The 20580-nt window shown below is 49.7% G+C and overlaps 2 protein-coding genes across 9 annotated transcripts in view; both read right to left on the bottom strand.

Annotated features, from left to right (window-relative positions):
* MIURF (mitochondrial elongation factor 1 upstream open reading frame) overlaps nucleotides 1-20580 on the bottom strand; it is a 49301-nt gene that overhangs the window by 9032 nt on the left and 19689 nt on the right. The gene's annotated exons all lie outside the window — the stretch shown is intronic.
* Nucleotides 3035-20580, bottom strand: part of MGAT3 (beta-1,4-mannosyl-glycoprotein 4-beta-N-acetylglucosaminyltransferase) — a 37237-nt gene continuing 19691 nt past the window's right edge. For 6 of the 8 annotated variants that reach the window (XM_073326798.2, XM_073326800.2, XM_073326801.2 and 3 more), the window contains one exon: nucleotides 3035-10094. In XM_073326798.2, the coding sequence (XP_073182899.1) occupies nucleotides 8534-10093 (1560 nt within the window). In that variant the 5' untranslated portion in view covers nucleotide 10094 and the 3' untranslated portion in view covers nucleotides 3035-8533. The other 2 variants (XM_073326804.2, XM_073326803.2) reach the window with 2 other exon arrangements.

Raw genomic sequence — 20580 nt, 5'->3', positions numbered from 1 at the left:
GATTGTTAAATCTTTGAGGCAAGTCTGTTCTGGTGGAGACCCGCTGCAGATATGGGCATGGATCAGGGAGCGTTTTACACCATCTCCAACTGATTTTTAAGGACTGGGAAGAATTTGCCAGATACCACCAGAACCACACCACTTTCCAAGGCTCAGGCACAGGGCAAGCCCATTCCAGCGCAACCTGTCCTTCATAATGAAAAGAGAACTTGGCTCTGCACAGCTTCTCCAGGGTCGCTTGGGTTACTCTACTGAGCAGGTCTCATCCCCTGCCTCAGATAATCTGGACCAGGCTCCCTTTCTAAGGACAGTAGAGGCTGTCACCTGTCCCTTGGGAATGAGCCTCACCTATCCCAGGGTCAAAACACCCTGGTCAATTGCTGAGCACCTGGAACCTTTCTCATCTTTAGAATTTGAAGTTCTCATCTGAATATTTGCTTCTGCCACCAAGATCTGCAGCTGCAGGGGCTCTGTCTGGGGCCACACCTTAGTCTTCTGGACCCCAGGCGGTGGCCCTTCTACTCATCCTGCCATAGCCCCTGCAGCTTTCATTGTCAGCAACGGCCAGGTGTGCGCCTGACACTCTGCACCATCCATTTTTAAGGCTAGCTGATTTGGCAGGTGGGCTGGTGGATTGCAATGGATGTCTAAGAACACTGTACTTCTAGCTATATCAACCAACAGCTTCTCTGGGGGCTGATGAGCATCAGCATTGCAGTAGAGCCAGTCATGGAGTTAAAAAAAAAAAATCTTGAGTCCAGATCCCACCGCGCAGAAATCATGATTGCTCCCAAAATCCTGAGATTTTTAAACGAATATTCTATTGTGGTTTTTGTTGGTCTGTCTTTTGCTTTCTGAACTCTTCCTGCTCATTGCGCGCATGCGTGTGTGGCCCACTCTCCCTAGTGCGTTAGAGGTGACGGGCCCCTGCTGCAGGCACGCTTGCCCCCATCTCTCCTCTGCCTAGCAGTGAATTCTGCTCCCAACCTTCAAAGCCATCCTGTCCCCCACAGTCCACATATCAGTTCTACCCCCTCATCAGGTTTGCCCATCCCTCCCCCCTCCTGCATCTGCCCAGCCCCCTCCCCCCACCATCATTTCTGCCAGCCTAGCCCCCACCCACCCCTTATCCCGCATCAGTTCAGGCTCCCCAGCCCCACCTCTGCTCCTCCTGAGATTCTTCACCCCCACTCTCCCAGGCCTGGGGCAGGGGCAACAGCAGCAGGGTCCCCTTGTCCTCTGCCAGACTGGGGGGCCAGCTTCTCAGTGGGGATGTTGCAGGGAGGGAAGGGTGAGGTGCAGAGAAGCAGGAAGAGGAGGGAACAGAGCCAACCCCAGCTGCTGAGCTCTTTTTGCTTCCCCTCCTTTGCTGTGAAAATGGAGTCAGGTGGCTGCGGGAAGTGGTAGGAAGCTGTGCCTGCAACTGGCCGCTGTACCCCAGGAGGTGGGAAGGTGGAGCGGGCAGACAATGAGAGGGGTACTCCCCCAGCACAGCTGAAATTCGCAAGAGGCCTGAAACCTCTCTGTCATCTCCAGGCTGGCTCCTGCCCTGGATGAAAGCCTGTTGCTCACAGAAAAAGCAAGAAAGCCATAGGATGGATCTGCTCGATGCTTAATAGGTTACTCCTGGGGGAATTCTGCACCACTGCTCAAAGCAGGATTTTGCAGAAATTAACGTGTGTGCAGAATTTCCTTTCCCCCACAGAAATGGGCTGCGGAGCTGCTAGCCACCATTAGGGGATGTTGGACACAGCAGAGCCCAGCTTGCATATAGATGACACTGCCGGGGCGGGGAGGGGGGGGAGGGAGAGGGACATAGAGGGTTCCTGACACCTGCAGTTCCCAGCATGCCTGAGGGAAGGAGAGGGGGGCACATAGGAAACTCCATGCAAGCCTGGGAGTGAGCATCAGGCTGTTTCTCCCTCTGGATCCCTGGGCTTCTGGAGGGAGGGCATGCAGGTATCTGGGCCAGGGGGGCTCTGCAGCTGGGCTCTGGGGGAAGAGGGGGGTGGGTATCTGGGCCATGAGGGCCCCATGGCTGGGCTCTGGGGAGGAAAAGGGGGCAGAGAAACAGGAACTGGGTGGTCGTAAGGGTTTCTTTAACTCTCTACTCCTGGGGGAAATTTTGTGCGTGTCTGTATTGTTACAGCCATACTTGCTGACAGGTATTTTGAAATAAATTACCAAAGCAGTTGAAACTGGTGTGATTATGTAGTGCTATTCTGACAAATAAAACTTGCAGAATTTTAAAATGTGCACAAAAAAAGTTTTTATTTTTTTGGTGCAGAATCCCCCCAGGAGTTATAGGTCCCTCCGACCACTGACCTGTGTACTGGGGGCGGTGTGTCTATGCTACAGGGATGGAGCGGCTGTCATGTGTGTGCTACGATTGCTCCTTATTGGTTGGAATACATCAGCCCTGAGTGTGTCACACTTTGTGTAGCAGTTCCTGCAACTGGATGAGCTAGCGAAGCCCCTCTTTCAGGTACGGGCTGTCCCGAGGTGAACAGGGGTTGGGGACCCATTGCCCTGGGTGAAGGAAATATATCAGACCTACCCTTTTACAGCCATTCCCTCAAAGGGTTGCAAGGCCTGATTAAGGGAGGAGGGGCTTCTAGCCCTATAGACGTTTATGGGGCCTTGGGCTATCACTACATAACGTTCAGTGTTTAAAAGGACACTGCTAGCCAACAATATTATTACAGACGTGACAGAAATCCTGGCTCACAGTTGCCAGAAATCATCCATGGGATTATGCCTACACTGCACTGGACTCCGTTGGGTGAAATATATCCGACTTGCTCAGTGGGGTGCATGAACTCCCTCTGTTGGCTGAGCTAGAGTGGTTGCTCCTTTAAGTCACTGGGTAGAATATTGCGTCTGCATTCAAAGGTTCGGGTGTTAAAGCTCCCAAGCGGTCCACGGTTACTCAGGAATGGCAGATGTATGCCACAGCCGGAGGCAGCATCCTCTTTGCCTCTTTTCCATGGGTTCCTGACCATGTGGGATGAAATAAAGGCAGCTACAAACACCATCTGGTTCCCCTTCATACTCTGTAAATTTTTTATTATTATTTTTATCATCTCCTTTTAAAGTATCCCTTTAAGGGTGAAATGAAATCCAACCATTTACAGAGAAAATGATTTCAGAATGTACATTTGATTCATCCTTACAAAAATTAATTGTTACTGGTGTTTATAAATTACAGGGTTGTTGGGTTTTTTGGCAAGTCCACGCATTCTTTTGCCAAAAGAGGGCACTCCAGGCAACATCACAAGTCAGTTTCCTGGGTACCATCAGTCCCATGGGAATGCCAGTGCATTGCTCCATGGAGGATACTGCTTGATCATTCCTGCAGGAATGAGAATGGACAGTGGTTTGAATTCTCAGTTTGGCTTTTGGCCTTTAATTCCTCCTTTCTATATCATTGGTTGCAGCTCTGATATTCCCAGTGTATGTGTACTCTCCTCCCTTTTCTTGGCATTTGGGGGTAAAACCCCTCCCATTTTTTTCCAGCCCACATTTATACTCCTCTATTTTCACATTAAGGGTGAGCTCCTCCAACTTCTCAGAGAGACTGAAGGTTGGGGTTTGGGTTTTTTTTTGAGCTCTGAACACAAAGACTAAGGGATTTGGGGTCCCTTCCCCTTCTGCCCCCTCCTCCCCAGTTTTAGGTCTGTAAATCCAGGATGACCTTTCCCTTGCCCACTGCCTTCCTAACCAGTGTTTACTAACAGGACCAGGAATGCCCAGCTCCAGGCTCCTCACAGTGCAGATCTGCAGCAGCCATGAAAGTTAATGAAGAAAGGGGGTGACAAAGGGACATAAGGTGGGATGGTTCCAGGGTGTGAGAAGAAGCTATGGTCTCAGGAGGATACCTTGCTTGAGGATAACTGGGGAAAATGCTGCTCTGAGCTCCCCCAGCCTTGCCACATTAATGGGATGAATCAGAGCTTCTTCATTTGCCCACGCTCAGCGTATAAATGATATGTTGCGGTGTGTCCCCCAGTTGGAGGCAAACAGGAGTTCTAGGGAATACCTCAGCCCCAGGGACATACTGCAAATATTGGAGGAAAGAGCACTAAGTAGAGAACTGTGATGTTTTCCTTTTCATAATAAACACAGAGCCATAAAAACAATCCCATCCTTTGTCTCTTGTTCCCCTAGGGATATCATACTCAATCTGGCTCTGAGCATCACCAAGGTTTTCCACAAGCTCCACTGATGGGATAGGGAGAAGCACCTTCAAGCTAGTCTGTCCCGTAAGGGGGACCCACCTGCTCCAACACCATGTCCTCATCCTCGCTTATAAATAACCTGGAAATAGCCCGCCTCTCAGGATTTAATGTGGGTAGATGGGAGGAGAGAGCCTTGAAAACTACAAAGGAGCAGGGGACATTAACACAACAGACTGAAACAGACACACAGCAGAGTGTAAGCCCCAGAAATTGCAGAGGCTGCCTTATCCGTGGTTCAAATTAAGAAGGGTAGTGAGGGGTTAAAGGTGAAAAGACACTTAACCATAAGCGAAGCAGCAGCTGTCAAAGAAGAGTTTGTTGGCAAAGGAGGAAGTGAGCTGTACTACTCATTCTCAGTTATGATTGCTGCAACAAATAGCACATAACCCAGCTGTGATCTCTTCCTAGCCGTTCCCTCTTGTCATTAACCATGCCCCAGATATATTCCATTGCATAGACTCCATTGCAACATCTTCAGTGCCAGATCAAGACACGATCAAATTGGTATTGCTCATACCAATGGTTTGTGGGAATGAGGGCTCTGGAGCAATCCTTATCATCACACCCATTTCTCCCTTGCCACAATTTGAGACCCTGCACTTTTGTGTTGTTCCTTGTTCAAGCTTAATCTCTGTCTTCCTCCTACAGGCACCCATCCAGCCATCTGATCAAATTACATATATAACCTCTGCTTCCCATTCCTTCAGGGCCTGGCTGGGGTGGACTGCTGGCCTGAGAAATCAACCAGCAAGAGCTAGTTCCCCAAAATCCCACCCAGCAGCCTGCAAGGGACGATGAAAGTGGAAGATGATAAATCCACAAGAGGTCAATTTCTCTAAACCCAATCGGGAGAGGATTAGCCACGCAAGGTAAATACCATAATATAAACTGGTTTGGCTTTAAACTGAACAATTACAAAAATAATTCATATGAAGAGTAAAACTGAACACGTTTCTCCTGAAAGTCCCTCAACACAGAAGCCTGTTTCAAGTTTCATTTCTAACTAACTAGTGAGGAGGGGGACTCTGGAACAGCTTGCCCTCTCGGAGTCCCCAAAGGAGCTCAATTCGTACCCAGTTATAGTGGGATCTGTTCCTCATGCCTGGCGGGCAGGGGAGGGGCTGTTAGAGAAGAGGGAAATGAAAGCAAGAGAGGGAAGAGGGCCAGTGAGGAAGTAAGGGAGGGAAGGGGAACGAGCAGACTATATCTCTGTACTAGATCAGGCCTAGCTACTGCAGCAATAGGTGCATTAGAAATTCACAACAGGAAACTGCAAAACCCCAGACAAGGCAAGCACGCCCTGCAGTGCAATGCAAACCCCAGAGAGCCCAGAGAGTGGAAGAGGGGAGGGGCAAATGGGGAAAAGGTGCTCTGCCAGGGGAGGTGGTACAGTACTGTGGATGTATTGTGGTCGGCTTGGTCCCACATCGCTTCCTATCCAGAAAGATTGCTGGCATTAACCGGATGTCCTCAGTCCACCCCAGGCTAGTGGCTAGGACTGTGCTGCAAGGAAGGGACTCAAGTTCTAGCTATATGGTGCCTGCCATCAAGGTAGCTGAGCACCTCCCAGCATTATGGAGTTTGCAGACAAAGATATATATATATAGCGTGTGTCTCTCTCCCCTCCAGTCAGCAGGGACTGGACTTTGGGTTGTTTTGTTGTTCCTGTGGAAAGGCGGAGTCAAAGCAGAGGGTCTGAGGGCAGGTTCTGGGCTCTCACTATTTCTTCAAGAATGAAAGAAAATGAGCAATGTGTGGGCACCTTTGTACCTCTCCGCAGTATCCTGCACCAGGCCCTTGTACTGATGCACGGTGCTCTCCCTCTGCCTCCACCTGGGCCTGTAGTACTGCCCAGCTGTGCTATGCCCACTGCTGCAAAGACCTTCTCCTCTAACGTATGCCCCTCCTTTTGCAATCACCTTCCAGTTCTTGTAAGTCACGAGAGTTCCTTCACCATAGTCATGAACTCTCTGTGGCCGATGGGCCTGTAGACCTTGCCCTGTGAGGTACCACCCCTCGGCCTGAACCACGCCTCCTTCACACCCTAGCTGATGGGTCATGCCTCTGACGCTCAGCCACAGCTTTCTCCCAGGGGTGAGGGTGGAAAGTTCACCTTCTCCTATTCCATGTGCCAGCCTTGAATGATCTCATGGAGCAGACTGTAGTGGGTGATGGTAGCAGTTGGGTATAAAGCAAACTGATGCTTAGCCTCTTTTGAGCAGGTGTCATGGGGACTAGGAGTGAGATAGGATTAAACATAGCTCAGATCTGTCAAGAACCAAGGGGTTCCAATCTTGGTGCATTATGTCATTCTATCTACTTTGGACCCACAGCTGCTTGAAAAAAGGAATTCAGTTAGTTCAAAGTGCTACAGGAATAGATTCCAAGGTGATAAGAACCTTAGAAATACTTATAGGATCAGGAGGAAGCCACGACCTGAGAACTGAGCCCTAGGACCTGTCACTTTCCCCCAGACAGATGGAGGAGGGAGCATACAGGGAAAAGAGAGTAGCAGAAATGGGAATCCAGGCAAAAAACCAAGGGTGGTGAGCCCTGATGGTCAGGGTGATTTACACTCCCATTGGCAAAGAAAGCCCCCTCTCTTCAGCACGGCTGGCCTGGCTGGCGGGGGATCATTCCTTATAGGGAACATTCCCTTTTCTCCCCCATGCTTATTCCAAACAAGGGGGTGTGGAATCATGCTTCCATCATTTCTCTCTTTAGCGTACTCTCTCAGCTGGAAGAATAACATAGGTTCCCACTGTACTTCACCCTGCTACATGCTACAGATCGGGCTCCACACACACTACAGAGCTATTTGCTCAAACTAGGAGAGGGGGAAGGTGGCTGTCGCCCCAAAGAACCAAGACAGCCGAGGAAAGAAGCAAGCCCTGTCATTAAAAACCCAGTGCAGGGACAACAGGGACGGAGAGCTTAGCTCGCTGGCTGCGATTGGTTCGGCTCCTAAATCCAGTACTGTCACTTCCCCTCCTCACTGCATGACTCTCCACACAGTCCAGACAAGGAGTCTGGCTCACGCATCCTCCCAGCCACAAGGCGGCAGCGTTCCAGAAGTAATCCCCCAGCTGATTCTCCCTGTCCCTGGGGTGGGTGCTGTGCCTGGATGCAGCCTGTATCCCACTGGCCCCAACACCCAGGCTAGGCTCTAGGGGGTTGCGATTTCCCCTTCCCCTCCCTTTTACTCCAGGGAGAAGAGGATTAACCGGCATTTGTGGAGTATTCTTATACTGGGGAGGGAGGCTCCCTGCCACAGATACTGCCAGCAGCTCCTCCCTAAGGTTGTCCCTATTCTTACCCCCCTATCCAGAGCTGGTTCTGAACAGGCCCATTTATGGAGCACTGGCACGCTGAGCCTACAGCTTCCTGGCCTCCCCCTATACCCAGCAGGCTTGTAGAGGGTTCCCTGAATATCCTTAACCCCGAAGTAGATAGCAGAGCTTCTGAATCCTGCCACGCTCCTACCTCTCTCTCTCTCACACACACGCACTCTGCCACACACCTGCCAAATCCATGCACATTAACACTCGTGCACACACTAATCCACACACTTGTGAACACAACACACAATCAAACTAGTGAAGACCCCTGCAGCTTGCTCCCCTGATGAAAGCAGGTTGCCGGGACACAGCCTGAGGCTTTGTGGGCAGAGCTAAGGTGTGGGGTGCAGAGCGACAGTGAGGTGGGGGTAGGGAAGGAGTACAAGCACTTGTGTTCCACCCCTCTTCTCTTATCTGCAAGCTCCAGGACTGGCAGCACGTCAGACAAAGAGGGGAGCCCATCAGAGACGCATTGACACGAGGTTGGTAGGGAGAGGCTGTATTTTAAAGACTACCGAGGTAAAAAAATAAATGCCTATAGAGATGCTTTTGCACATGTACACACAAACTCATATGAACACACGTGACACACACATCCACTCACATGCACATGACCATACATTCGCCCGCCCACTCACATGCTCATTGACAAGTCCAGATGCACATGTGCATGCAACCTGTTCCACGGTGGGAGCAGCTGCTCCCTCCACCCTCCCTTATATAGGAAAATCTGCCCCCTGGATAAGATCTCCCCACCCTGCAGGCGAGGTTGAAGGGGTGCGCCACAGCCTTTTTGCCTTCTACAGGGCCAGTTCCCATTTCCTCTTCTTCCCTCTGGCTCTCATTAGCATGACTGGGAATCCCACCCCAAGTCTCACTCCCGGAAGGGCAGAGAATGCAGAGAAACTACGCACCTTGGCTGGAAACAAAATGAAAAAGGAAAATAAAAGACACACCTCACTTTTCCCCTTTGCGCTGACGTTCCCATTTCCCATGCAAGTCCCGCTCCCGCCACCCAGCCCCTTCCGCCCTCCGGTAGGGATTCTCCAGCAGGTAGTGGAATCGCTGGTAGTTCTGTAGCAGGTACTTTGGGGCATACATTTGTTCCTTGGGGTCAGCAGGGGGGTACTCCTGGGTGTTGCCGTCGAACCAGCCACCAGTCCGGATCAGTTCCCGGATGTAGTTGAGGTCCCGCTTGTCCTCATAGTCGCCCCAGCGGGGGAAGTCCCCGTTCTGGGCTGACACCAGTTTGAAGTAGATACCCTCTGGGGTGAAGCACCAGGAGCAGTGCCAGCCAGCAAAATGGAGGGGGCTGCCCAGTGACCACTGCACCAGGATGTGGCCTGTGCTGTTCTCGTACTGCCGGAAGCCGGGCATGGTGTAGTACTCTCTGCGGCGGAGGCGGATCCCGTCCGTGGCATAGACAGCATGCAACATCCCCACTGTGCAGCCAGAAACCACCTCCAGAGTGCCGGGCTGCTTCCAGAAGAAGCCATAGAGGGACTTGCGCATGTGGAAGGCGAAAGGCTCTGTCCAGCCATCGTAGAGCTTGAGGAACAGCACGCCGTCGCGGGCCGGGATCTCATCCGCGTCATCGATGATGAAGACATCATCCAGGCGCAGGTTGCGTAGGCGGGAGGTGCCGTCCCGTGTCAGGAAGGTGCGCAGGTAGTCATCGGCAATCCAGCCGTCCTGGCGCCCGCCGGGAGGGAAATGGTCAAGGAAGACGTAGAGCACCTTGTGGCGGATGTAGTCGAAGGAGCCATTGAGGAGCATCTCACGGAACTTTAGCGGGCGCGGCTCGCCATAAGCCGTGAAGTTCGACTCGCAGACTATGAAGGCATCCACTACATCACCCAGCTCATGGAAACGGGCGTCCAGGAGGTCGAACTCATGGTTGATGTTGATGGCATTGATGACCCGCCGGGGTACCTCACGTGGTGCCAGCCGATCCTTGGTGGGCAGGTTTGAGTACTGGACCACAGTGGGCACCCCACAGCTAGGGCCATGCCAGCCAGCCAGGCACACGCACTCCACCCACTTGCGCCGCTTTGTGCCGCTGGTGCTCAGCGGCTTGCGAGCTGGGTGCCCCGAAGCAGCGCCATCTTCTCTTTCGTCCGTTCGGCCCGCTGGTGGCTTCTCCAACATCCTGGTGCCTGGCTTGAAGCAGACGCCGCCAGCTTTGGTATGGACAAAATATTCTGACGTGTCTTCCTGCAGTACAAACTCAGCTTTGTGCAGCTCCTCGCTGGCCCTGCTGGGTGGTAGGGGCTGAAGCAGGGGTGAATGGGAGTACAGCGGCGTACGGAGAAACTCCGGCCCTCCTGGCTCAGGGCTAACCTGCGGAGTGACAGGCGCATTGTTCCAGAAGAAGCTGTAGACAAGGTTGGGGCTGAGCGAAGCCAGCTCCCGGGGAAAAGTGACGTAAGAGAGGGCCTTGAGGAAGTGCAGGAAGGAGATGAGGCAGAGACCAGCCATGCACAGAGTCAGAAAGAGCTTGTGGCGTCTCATCTTCATCCTGAAGAAAAGCCAAAGGGAAAAGTAACATTCAGTTATTAGTTGGCTGCAAAAGGTTCCTGGACCACTGAGGAAAAGAATATTGTGTGAAGCCTAGGATATAACCAGAGCGAGGTCCAAACTCAGATAGAATAGGCTCCAGTTGGAATCTTTCCCTCAAATCTAATCCAAACCAATTCCCTCCCTCCCATTCTCACCAGGCCTGCCACCTTTGCTGAGTTCCCTCTTGGAGTTCAGAAAATCTGACCTCTCCAGGCCTGGGCACTGTCTTTAGACCTGATATATTCTAGAACATGCCATTAGTGTCCAGGTAAGGGGATGGGAAGCATAGTAGAATTCTGGGCACCTCTGATCCAATGAAGTCTCCAAGCTCAGCAGATTTAATTAGAGCAGATGGCAAGGTGGGGACAAAATACAGAGAGCTCACTCATATGGTATATCACCAAAAGGTTAGGGGACTGCTGGAAGGGGGAGCTAGAGAGTGGTTGGGATGAGGGGCAAGGAGAATAGAAGGTAGAGGCTGAAAAGAAGACGTGATTGGAGTGGAGTGTATGGGAGAAGGGGCCATAAAAACATTTAGCTAATAATCTCAATTTCTGGGGTATGGGAGATACCTGAATCCCCAAAACCATTTGGAGGATCATCCACAACATATGTCCTAAAGAAATCCTCTCACTCCCAGGAAAAGCTACTTAATGCTGAGCAGGGAGAGTCTCAAAAATTATTCTGGCCTCACCTTTTCTCTCCCGTCCATCTAAAGTCCATTGGGCTACTGGACTGTTACTCAACTGCTTTGCCTTCCATCCCCTACGTGTTAGGGGCTGAACATGTTGCCTCTGGACCAAGGTGTCATAAATATAAAGGGAAGGCTAACCACCTTTAAATCCCTCCTGGCCAGAGGAAAAACCCTTTCACCTGTAAAGGGTTAAGAAGCTAAGATAACCTCGCTGGCACCTGACCAAAATGACCAATGAGGAAACAAGATACTTTCAAAGCTGGAGGGGGGCGGAAAAACAAAGGGTCCTCTCTGAGTGTGTGATGCTTTTGCTGGGACCAGAGCAGGAATGCAGGTCAGAACTCCTGTAAAGAGTTAGTAAGCAATCTGGTTAGATATGCGTTAGATTCTGTTTTGTTTAAATGGCTGATAAAATAAGTTGTGCTGAATGGAATGTATATTCCTGTTTTTGTGTCTTTTTGTAACTTAAGGTTTTGCCTAGAGGGATTCTCTATGTTTTGAATCTGACTACTCTGTCCCTTCCTGATTTTACAGAGGTTTTTCTTTTACTTTTCTTTAATTAAAATTCTCTTTTAAGAACCTGATTGCTTTTTCATTGTTCTTAAGATCCAAGGGTCTGGGTCTGCGTTCACCTATGCAAATTGGTGAGGATTTTTATCAAGCCTTTCCCAGGAAAGGGGGTGTAGTGCTTGGGGGGATATTTTTCGGGGGGAGACGTTTCCAAGTGGGCACTTCCCCTGTTTTTTTTTGTTAGACACTTTGGTGGTGGCAGCATAAGGTCCAGGGACAAAAGGTAAAACAGTTTGTACCTTGGGGAAGTTTTAACCTAAGTTGGTAAAAATAAGCTTAGGGGGTCTTTCATGCAGGTCCCAATATCTGTACCCTAGAGTTCAGAGTGGGGAAGGAAGCTTGACACAAGGCAATGTAAAAATAAAAACAGCTATCACAGCTAGAACCATCGTGTCAAGGTGATGGGTCCAAGAGACTAAAAGACAGACCACAAAGGAACCTTGAAGTGCTCACTCCCTCTCTCCAGGCAATAGAAAATATGTTGTCCATCCCATTTATCCAGCTGCTAGTCTCCCCGTCTAAGAGTGGGACAGGAGAGCTGTTGTCAGATGGGAAAGTAGTAAGGAGCAAAATCCAGACAAAAGATATGAGCTCCCACCTCTCCTCCATCCCTACCCCACCATTCCACACAGGAAAAGGCATTCACTCTTGCGAGGGCCTGGTCTACAGTGTGTGTGGGGGAAATCGATCTAAGTTATGCAACTTCAGCTACGTGAATAATGTAGCTGAAGTTGATGTACTTAGATCTACTTACCGTGGTGTCTTCACTGTGGTAAGTTGATAGCTGATGCTTCCCCATCCACTCCAGCTGTGCCTCTCGCCCTGGTGGAGTACCAGAGTCGACGGGAGAGCGCTCAGCAGTCGATTTATCGTGCCTAGACTAGACTAGACGTGATAAATCGAACTGCGCTGGATCGATTACTGCCTGTTGATCCAGCCGGTAACGTAGACATGTCCTATCCCCAAGGGTCAGCAGGTTTGGGGGGGGCTGGGAACATGGGCCAGGAGCAGACCACCTGCCATCATGATAAAGGGACTGGACCCCTCGTTACAGCATGAAATTCTATGCAAAAGCACATACCCCACTAGATGAACACCAGGGTGGGACTGGGGGTGGAGGAGGGATCGCCTCTACCTCTGAAACTCAGGCTCTAAGGAAAACAAAACCAAACCATCTACAAAAACTTCAACTCACACAAAGGTGAGCAGACAAGCTGGAGCATTACTGTAAACCGCCACAAGCACATCATCTTGCTGCTCCACGGTTTACACTGGCTCCTCCTTGGAATACTGAGTGCAATTAAATCTCTGTGTCTAAGCAGTGAAAGCCCTACCTGAGACCACCACGTGAGAGAGCACCTCTTCCCCTGCCACAGCTACATGAACCAGTGAGACTCACCCAATCGTGCAGAAGACTGCCCTAGACTATGGAAGGCACTTCTGCTAGAGGCAAGAAGGAGCACTGATCTTACTGCAGTCACGGTCAAATGCAAAGTCCAGAGTTCCACTACTACGGCAACGAGGAACACAAAATACATAGACTGAAGCTGAGGCGGAAGGAAGGAAGGAGAGGAGGGCGTGCACCTAGGTTGGAATAAAAGTTTTAGGTGGCTATTTCATTGACTGTGTTATCTTATATGTCAGTATTTAAATGGATCTGGACCCTTTATGGTCCCTCAGAGCAGACAGCTGTCTTATTCCATATATTTAGGTGGATTCCCCCCAGCCCCTACCCCTCAGAGCCTATATCAAGCAAGCCCTATGGGGTTTTCAGGAGCCCCCCAAAGACTTCAAATCCCCCATTCCTAACAGTACATCTTCAGTCTCCAAGAATGATCCTGGGATACTCCTTGAGTATTCACACCTCAAACAGTTGTGACTGGCACCATGTTCGCTACCATTCTCAAAACTCACAGAGCAGTTCAGAATTTTCATCCATCTGTCCCGCATGTGCTGGGCAAGGAAGTTAAAGAGCCTGGTGTATTTATTAAGGGCCTCACCAGGCTGTGAAGCAGATATGAGCAGACACTGTATCACTGCATAGTAAAACCATGCAAAGACAAAAAGAAGTGCAGTTATTTTGCCTCACAGGACAAAGAGTATCTGCATCAAGATGCCAGCTTACTAAGGTTCTAGGGGTTGTCAGGGAAAGAAGAAGGGCGCTGATCCAGTTTGTTTATGTTTGTGAAGCATTCAGTTGATCATTAACTTCAAAGATCTTTGAGGCGGAATGATTTACGGCCATGCACAAATATCATTACAGACACAGGAAGCCTGAGTGGGGGGAGGGTGTGCAGGATTAAGAACACTTCAGAAGACAGAAGTGTTAAGACAGAAATCATCATATCATATTGCCCTTATAGAAATCCCTGGTATGCCCAAATCTTGAATACTGCGTGCACATGTGGTCGCCCCATCTCAAAAAAAAAAAAAAATATTGGAATTGGGAAAGGTTCAGAAAAGGGCAACAAAAATTATTAGGGGTATGGAACGGCTTCTGTATGAGGAGAGATTAATAAGACTGGGACTTTTCAGCTTGGAAAAGAGATGACTAAGGGGGTATATGACAGAGGTCTATAAAATCATGACTGGTGTGGGGAAAGTAAGTAAGGAAGTGTTATTTACTCCTTCTCATAACACAAGAGCTAAGGGTCACCAAATGAAAGTAATAGGCAGCAGGTTTAAAACAAACAAAAGGAAGTATTTTTTCACACAACGCACAGTCAACCTGTGGAACTCCTTGCCAGAGGATTTTGTGAAGGCCAAGACTGTAACAGAGTTAAAAAAAGAAGTAGATAAATTCATGGAGGATAGGTCCATCAATGGCTATTAGCCAGGATGGGCAGGGATAGTGTCCCTAGCTTCTGTTTACTAGAAGCTGGAAATGGGTGACAAGGAATGGATCACTTGATGATTACCTGTGCTGTTCATTTTCTCTGGGGCACCTGGCATTGGCCACTGTCAGAAGACAGGATATTGGGCTAGATGGACCTTTGGTCTGACCCAGTATGGCTGTTCTTACGTTCTTAAGAGTTCCAAAATCTGACACAATTGTCCTGATTCTGCTCTTGCTTGCACTGGTTTGACACCAGTAGAATTCCATTGGGCCAAATCCTCAGCTGGTGTAAATCAGCCTAGCTCATGGAGTTTGACCCCATTAGCACCAGTGAAATTCCTCCTGCTGTATTGTCGATGCTTGTGATTTTATTGCGATTCTCCAATATTTGGTGTATTTCTTAGAGCTTCAGCTCATGGAGCCCTGGAACCCACAAGAATCTCATTTTTTAAAAAAAAAAAAAAGTTAAGTTTTTAGACCTCAGGTTTTTGTTTTGTTTTGTTTTTTTGGGAGGGGGGAGGGAAGAGAGGAAACTGGCAAACCGGAACCCTAGAAGCTCAAAACCAGAAGAAATCCCCCCACTCCCAAATTATTATTTTTAATACCTCATGATTTTCTAGGCCTGACATGATTTATACAGCTCCTGGCTGACATTGGTGCAAGAAGAGAATCAGGCTGACAGTATCCCACATGAGGGGTTAATTACGCAAGGCTTGAAAAATGTACCCAACATCCACTAGCCCAGTGGTTTTCAACCTTTTTTCATTTCCTGACCCCTAAAAAATTTCCAAGAGTGGTGTGGACCCCTTTGGAAATCTTAGGCATAGTCTGCAGGCCCCCAGGGGTCCATGGACCACAGGTTGAAAACCACTGACCTCGCCCAAGGACTTAGCCTGCTCCTCAGGCTCAAATGCACTGATTTCCCAAGCCACAGACCCGCCTGTCCAATCTCCTATTGGCCAGGCAACTCCCACTGCCTGGGCCCAAAGAGCCTATTCTCCTGCTGGATGAACTGTGTGTCATCAATTAATGGTAACCCCCCACCCCCACACACAAATAAATCAATGCTGCACCAATAGGTCAGTGCTGGGAATCCCCAGCCCTCTGCTCAAAAAATCCATGTATACTTGCCTCATGCACAGAGCTCTCTGCTGAGGTGGGGGCAGGTTGCCAGAAATGGAGGAGCGGATTAAGGAGCAGGGCGGCCCCAGCCTGCCTGAATACCTGTGCATGCCAACTCAGTAGGGGGCCCCTGCTCACACCAGCACACCAAGCAAAAGGCACTGTATGGGTGTGTGGATGGGTGGGGCACACTTCTGACCTCTGCTGAAGGGGTGCTGCTAGTAGTAGGCCCTGTCCCCACACAGAGCCCTCTGCTGGGGTGGTGGTGATCTCCAGGGCCTAGGGTTGCCAGGAACAACCAGTTGAAAAGGGACTCTGGTGGCTCCAGTCAGCACCACCGACTGGGTCGTTAAAAGTCCGGTCGGTGGCGCAGCAGGGCTAAGGCAGGCGCCCTGCCTGCCCTTGCTTTGTGCAGCTCCCATCTCCCTGCAGCCCCTAGGCGCAGGGGCCAGGGAGGCTCCGTGCACCGGCCCCTCCCCAAGCATCGGCTCCACAGCTCCCATTGGCCGGGAACCACAAGGATGGCACCTGCAGGCAAGGGCAGCATGCTGGTCACCCCTGCATCTAGGGGGCCACAGGGACATTCTGGCTGCTTCATTCTGGCCCCTGCACCCCAACCTCCTGCCCCAGCCCTGAGCCCCCTCCCTGAACCCGCATCCCAACCCCCCTCCCACACCTCAACCCCCTGCCCCAGCCCTGAGCCCTGTCCCATACCCAAACTCTATCCCAGAGCCCGAACCCCTCACACCCTCCTGCACTCTGAACCCCTCGGCTCCAGCCCGGAGCTCCCACCTGCATCCCAAACCCCTCATTCCCGGCCCCACCCTAGAGCCCACACCCCCAGCTGGAGCCCTTGCCCCGGCCTGGTGAAAGTGAGTGAGGGTGGGGGGACAGTGAATGATTGGGGGGGTGGAGGGGATGGAGTGACCGAGAGGCGGGGCTTCAGAGAAGGGGTGGGGCAGGGGCAGGGCCTCGGGGAAGGGGCGGGACAGAAGCAGGGCGAGGGTGTTTAGTTTTGTGCAATTAGAAAGTTGACAACCCTACCAGGGCCCCCTGCTCTAGAGAGTGGCACCCCCATCAGGCCACCCTATGGCCAACAGTACCAGCGTCCCATTCTCTCTCTCCTCCCATCAGTGGAAGCACTGGAGTGGTCTTATAGGAAGCCATTCTGCTTTGCTTACATTTGGAAGGTTTCCTTTAGGCTAGATGTTTTTAAAATGAAAACATAGGTACTATAGCAGTGGATGGGACATAGCCAAGAAACATACCTACTTGTCCTGGATGAGTAGATTTTTCAAGCCCTGTAATTATGGAGTGACAGGGTGATAGGCTTATGCACGGAATGAGGAGGGTTATTCAGAGCCTTTCATCTATACGACACCAGTTAAACTCTGGCTCTAGGTCTGGGAAAAAAGTGAGCCTTTGGCTTCTAGGTTACTGGCTCCAGTCTAGCCCCAGGTCAGTAGAACCTACAGTTAGGAAGGAACTTGTCCTACAGGTAGATCAAACTACATAATAATGCAGTACAAGGTCTCTGTGGAAGCACAAGACTACACCTCCTCCTGCTCAGTATCAAAGGCAGAATACTGAATTAGATGGACCTTTGGCATAATCCCTGTGGCAATTCCTATGTTCTTATCCAGCTGCTGTTGGTTGGTCTGTGTGATGCTTGTTATGAATTTCATTCCAGTTCCTACTGGGTAAGTACTCCCACCACAGCTGGCCTGCCTGGTGGTAGGCTCAGTAAACAGACCAAGGTTTGAATAGCTCATGGAAACTAGCTGACCTTCCCGGATACAGGCTTTCAGAAATTAAAGTGTATTTTGCTCCCTAAAATTGCATACTTGAATTTCCTCTCCAGCTCTCCTATGTCCGCAAGTCTCAGCCAATGTACTCCGATTTTGACCTGTAACACTCACTGCTATTCCAGTCCTGAGACCCCCCCATAGCTCTGCCAGGGCACACAGCCACTGTCAGCAGCTTTGTTAGCCCAATCTTAACCTGCAGTACCCTCTTCTCTTCCAGCCCTGACATTTCCTGTAAGACAATTTTTCCTGCTCATCTTTGCCTTTTGTTGGGATCCTGGTGCTGAGAACTGTCAAACTCATTTCCCGAAACATCTCTAAAGGAGGCAAATTGAGAAGTGCAGATATGCCAGTATGAAAACCCCTCCCCCAAATCAACTCCTTCCTCACATACCAGGGATTCCTCTGACTGGGAGTGGAGCAGCCTCTTTGCCCTTGGTGGGCTGAGACAAAAAATGTCTGTGCTCTTTTCCTTTCCCTTTCCTCAGGTCAGCTTTGAAGTGTGAGATACACCTCGGAATTGCAGCTAAGGCCACAGGTCATAAGGTGAGGAGGACATTTCTCCCCACCCTTCCTATTCAAAACACCTTGTGCATGGTAGAAATTTGAAAGGGAAATATCTAATAATCTACTAGGGACAGGTTCTCAGGTTCCTGCACAGAACACCAGCTAGCTGCTCCTCACAAAGCAATGATCAGTTACCAGGGACACTGGAACACCGAGCCTCCTCTCCCCTGACAATTTTTTGGGAGTGAACTTGACTCGGTAGGGACTGGCAACGGCACCCAGCAAACAAAGAACACAGCTGGTTAAACCAGGTAGAAAGGTTACATTTGTTCTGAAAGTTAGGTGGGGAGAGAGGTCTGAGTAACTACTTGAGACATCACAGCAGCATCTCCCAGCCCATCCTCCAATCCCCAGCAGCAGAACAAGGGGTTTGTTTTCTTTTAAGAGGGGGCCTCAAGGATGTTTCCATGCCTGAGGTCCCAGGGATAAGCCTGGACCTATAGCCAGCGTCCTCTGCAGTAACGAACAGCTGGGAGTGTGGTGCACCCGCAACATCCCCAGTTGCTTGCTACATTTTACTGTGCCCTGGGAAATATCAAATGATCAGTTGATTTATGTCATCCTGGAATCACATCCTGGATCACAAGGAAGAAAAATGCACAAAGTTTATGGGCTGGCAATTCACCAGATTTTGCTCTGAAGGTCACTGGGAAGAGGAGGCAGAGCATGCAGCCAGGTGTATGATACCCCTAATCTTGGCACCAACAGCCCTAGTGCACATCCACTCACCCACATGTCCCCCAGACACTTAAACAGCAGCTCACAAACTGGAACAAGTTCAGAGACTTTGCCCAGAATCTATTCCATGGAGCACAGAAATCCAATTCAGCATTTTCTTCCCCGTCCTGGGCAGGCTAAATGTTGAGTCCATACCAGGTGGACACAAATCTAGAACAGGTTCTCCTCATCTCAGGCACTGCACCCAGAGTCCATTCAGGGGACAAAGAGAGAATAATGGCATTTGCACACACAGGGTCTCAAAGCACTTTCAAACCCTGAATAAACTGTGCCCCAGAAAACATCTTTTTAAGTAGGCAAGGAATATAAAAGGGATCTCTTCAGAGCAACTGAAAGGAAGCCATCACTAGGGTGGACAACTACAGTTTGATAGGCCATGGCAGCACTACACGCTATTTTAGAACAGGAAGTGAAGAATACACTATCAAATTGAAATTGCAGGGGAAAAAATGTAAGGAAACGGAATGTAATTGTCCCAGTACAAACTTATTCAGGGCACTATATTCAACACTCTTGCTCTTATGAAAAATGCCATGATATCTTTAATGACTATGTGTGGCTAGGACCCTAGCAGGGACATTCTGGGGGGGATCACAGTACAAGGCTGCACACAGATTCTGATCAGGTTCCCCTTCATTCAGGGACTGAATTGAAAGTCCATCTATGACTCTCCTGGCTGGTGACAATAAGCAAAGAGCAACTGTTTTCCACTGCTAATGGAAACTATCAAAGCCTCCTTCAAGGCAACAAACCTCATGTCATTCATCCTCCCTGCAACTTTGACACCTCTGACCTCAAAGTGTCACTGACTCACTACCAACATGAGACACCTGGAGCAGACAGTGCAGCATTCAACTATCTGATTTTCCCTAGTTACAATGAACACCATCACCAGGATGTCACAAGAAATCAGCACCTGGGTGAAAAATAACTGTCTTACATTGGTCATAGGCAAGCCTGAGGTGATGCTGTCTGGAAGGGGAGAAACTCTTCGAAGATGCTGTCCTCCCCGTCCACTGAAGGCAGCTGCCTTCCGTTTGTCAAACTAGTGAGAGCATGGGGTTCTGTTCATCACCAAGCCTAGACAACCAAGTAGTCGCAGTGGTGACAAAATGCCTTCTTCCACCTGCATCTTACTAGGAAACTCCACTCCTCCCTCCTGGACGAGGATCTGACCACAGCGACATGTGTTGATCTCCTCCAGACTAGATTACTGTATCTTGCTGTATATCGGGACTAAGATAGATGCAATGCAGAGACTCCATCTTGTATACAATATGTCTGCCAGCCTTCCTCAATGGGATGAGCTTCTGTGAGCACATCACCTCTGTATTCTAGCCGCTCCACCGTCTCCCAGTTGATTTCTATTGTCTTTTTAAAAAAGTCTTGGCCATGATCTTCAAAGTCATGAGTGGGTCAGGAGTCAGCTACTTTAGCAACCACCTCCCCATCCAGGATCCAGCAAGATAGTTGTATTACTCTGGGACAATGCAGCTCCCAACACCCAGTACAAAACACTGGAGATAAAGCAGTCTTGGTAGAACTGGAGGTTGAGGGGCTGTGGAATGATCTTCTAGAGGTCATCAGTCTAACCCTGAGTGTGACCAACTTCAGCGTTCATTACAAGTCCCTTCTCTTTGATAACTACACTTAATCTTATAACTAGGTTAAAACTAATAATAGTGATATTAGTATTATGTAATTCTCCAAGCAGATTGTCTTTTAAACCAGGGCTGTAGAAGAGCAGAAAACTCAATACAAATCCACTGGGGACCTTGCTATGCAGATTTAATTTACCTGGGAAGCATTTAGACACCACAGTGATACATTGATGGGTGCTATGGAAAACCTTAAAATGGATTTTAAAGCCCCACTGGAATCAAATAAGGTTCTTCTCTTTATTTGTCATGTACTAAGATAAGGAAAGGCCCCCTTTTGTGTTTGAAAGTGGCACAAAGCAAGTTGGTCATAACTATTTCTCAGTTTTCATGCTCCCTTATTGCCAATATGAGACCTTCCCAACCTCTCAGACAAATCCCCCATCCACAGTAGCTTTCCCCTTACAGATAGTGGAAGTGTGGATTAGACATAAAGTCTGGGTCTTAATTGGCAG

The sequence above is a fragment of the Lepidochelys kempii genome, chromosome 1 (genome assembly GCF_965140285.1).
Source record: "Lepidochelys kempii isolate rLepKem1 chromosome 1, rLepKem1.hap1, whole genome shotgun sequence".
NCBI lineage: Eukaryota > Metazoa > Chordata > Testudines > Cheloniidae > Lepidochelys > Lepidochelys kempii.
The sequence above is the reverse complement of the archived record's forward strand: the minus strand, read 5'-3'. Positions and strand labels throughout refer to the sequence as shown.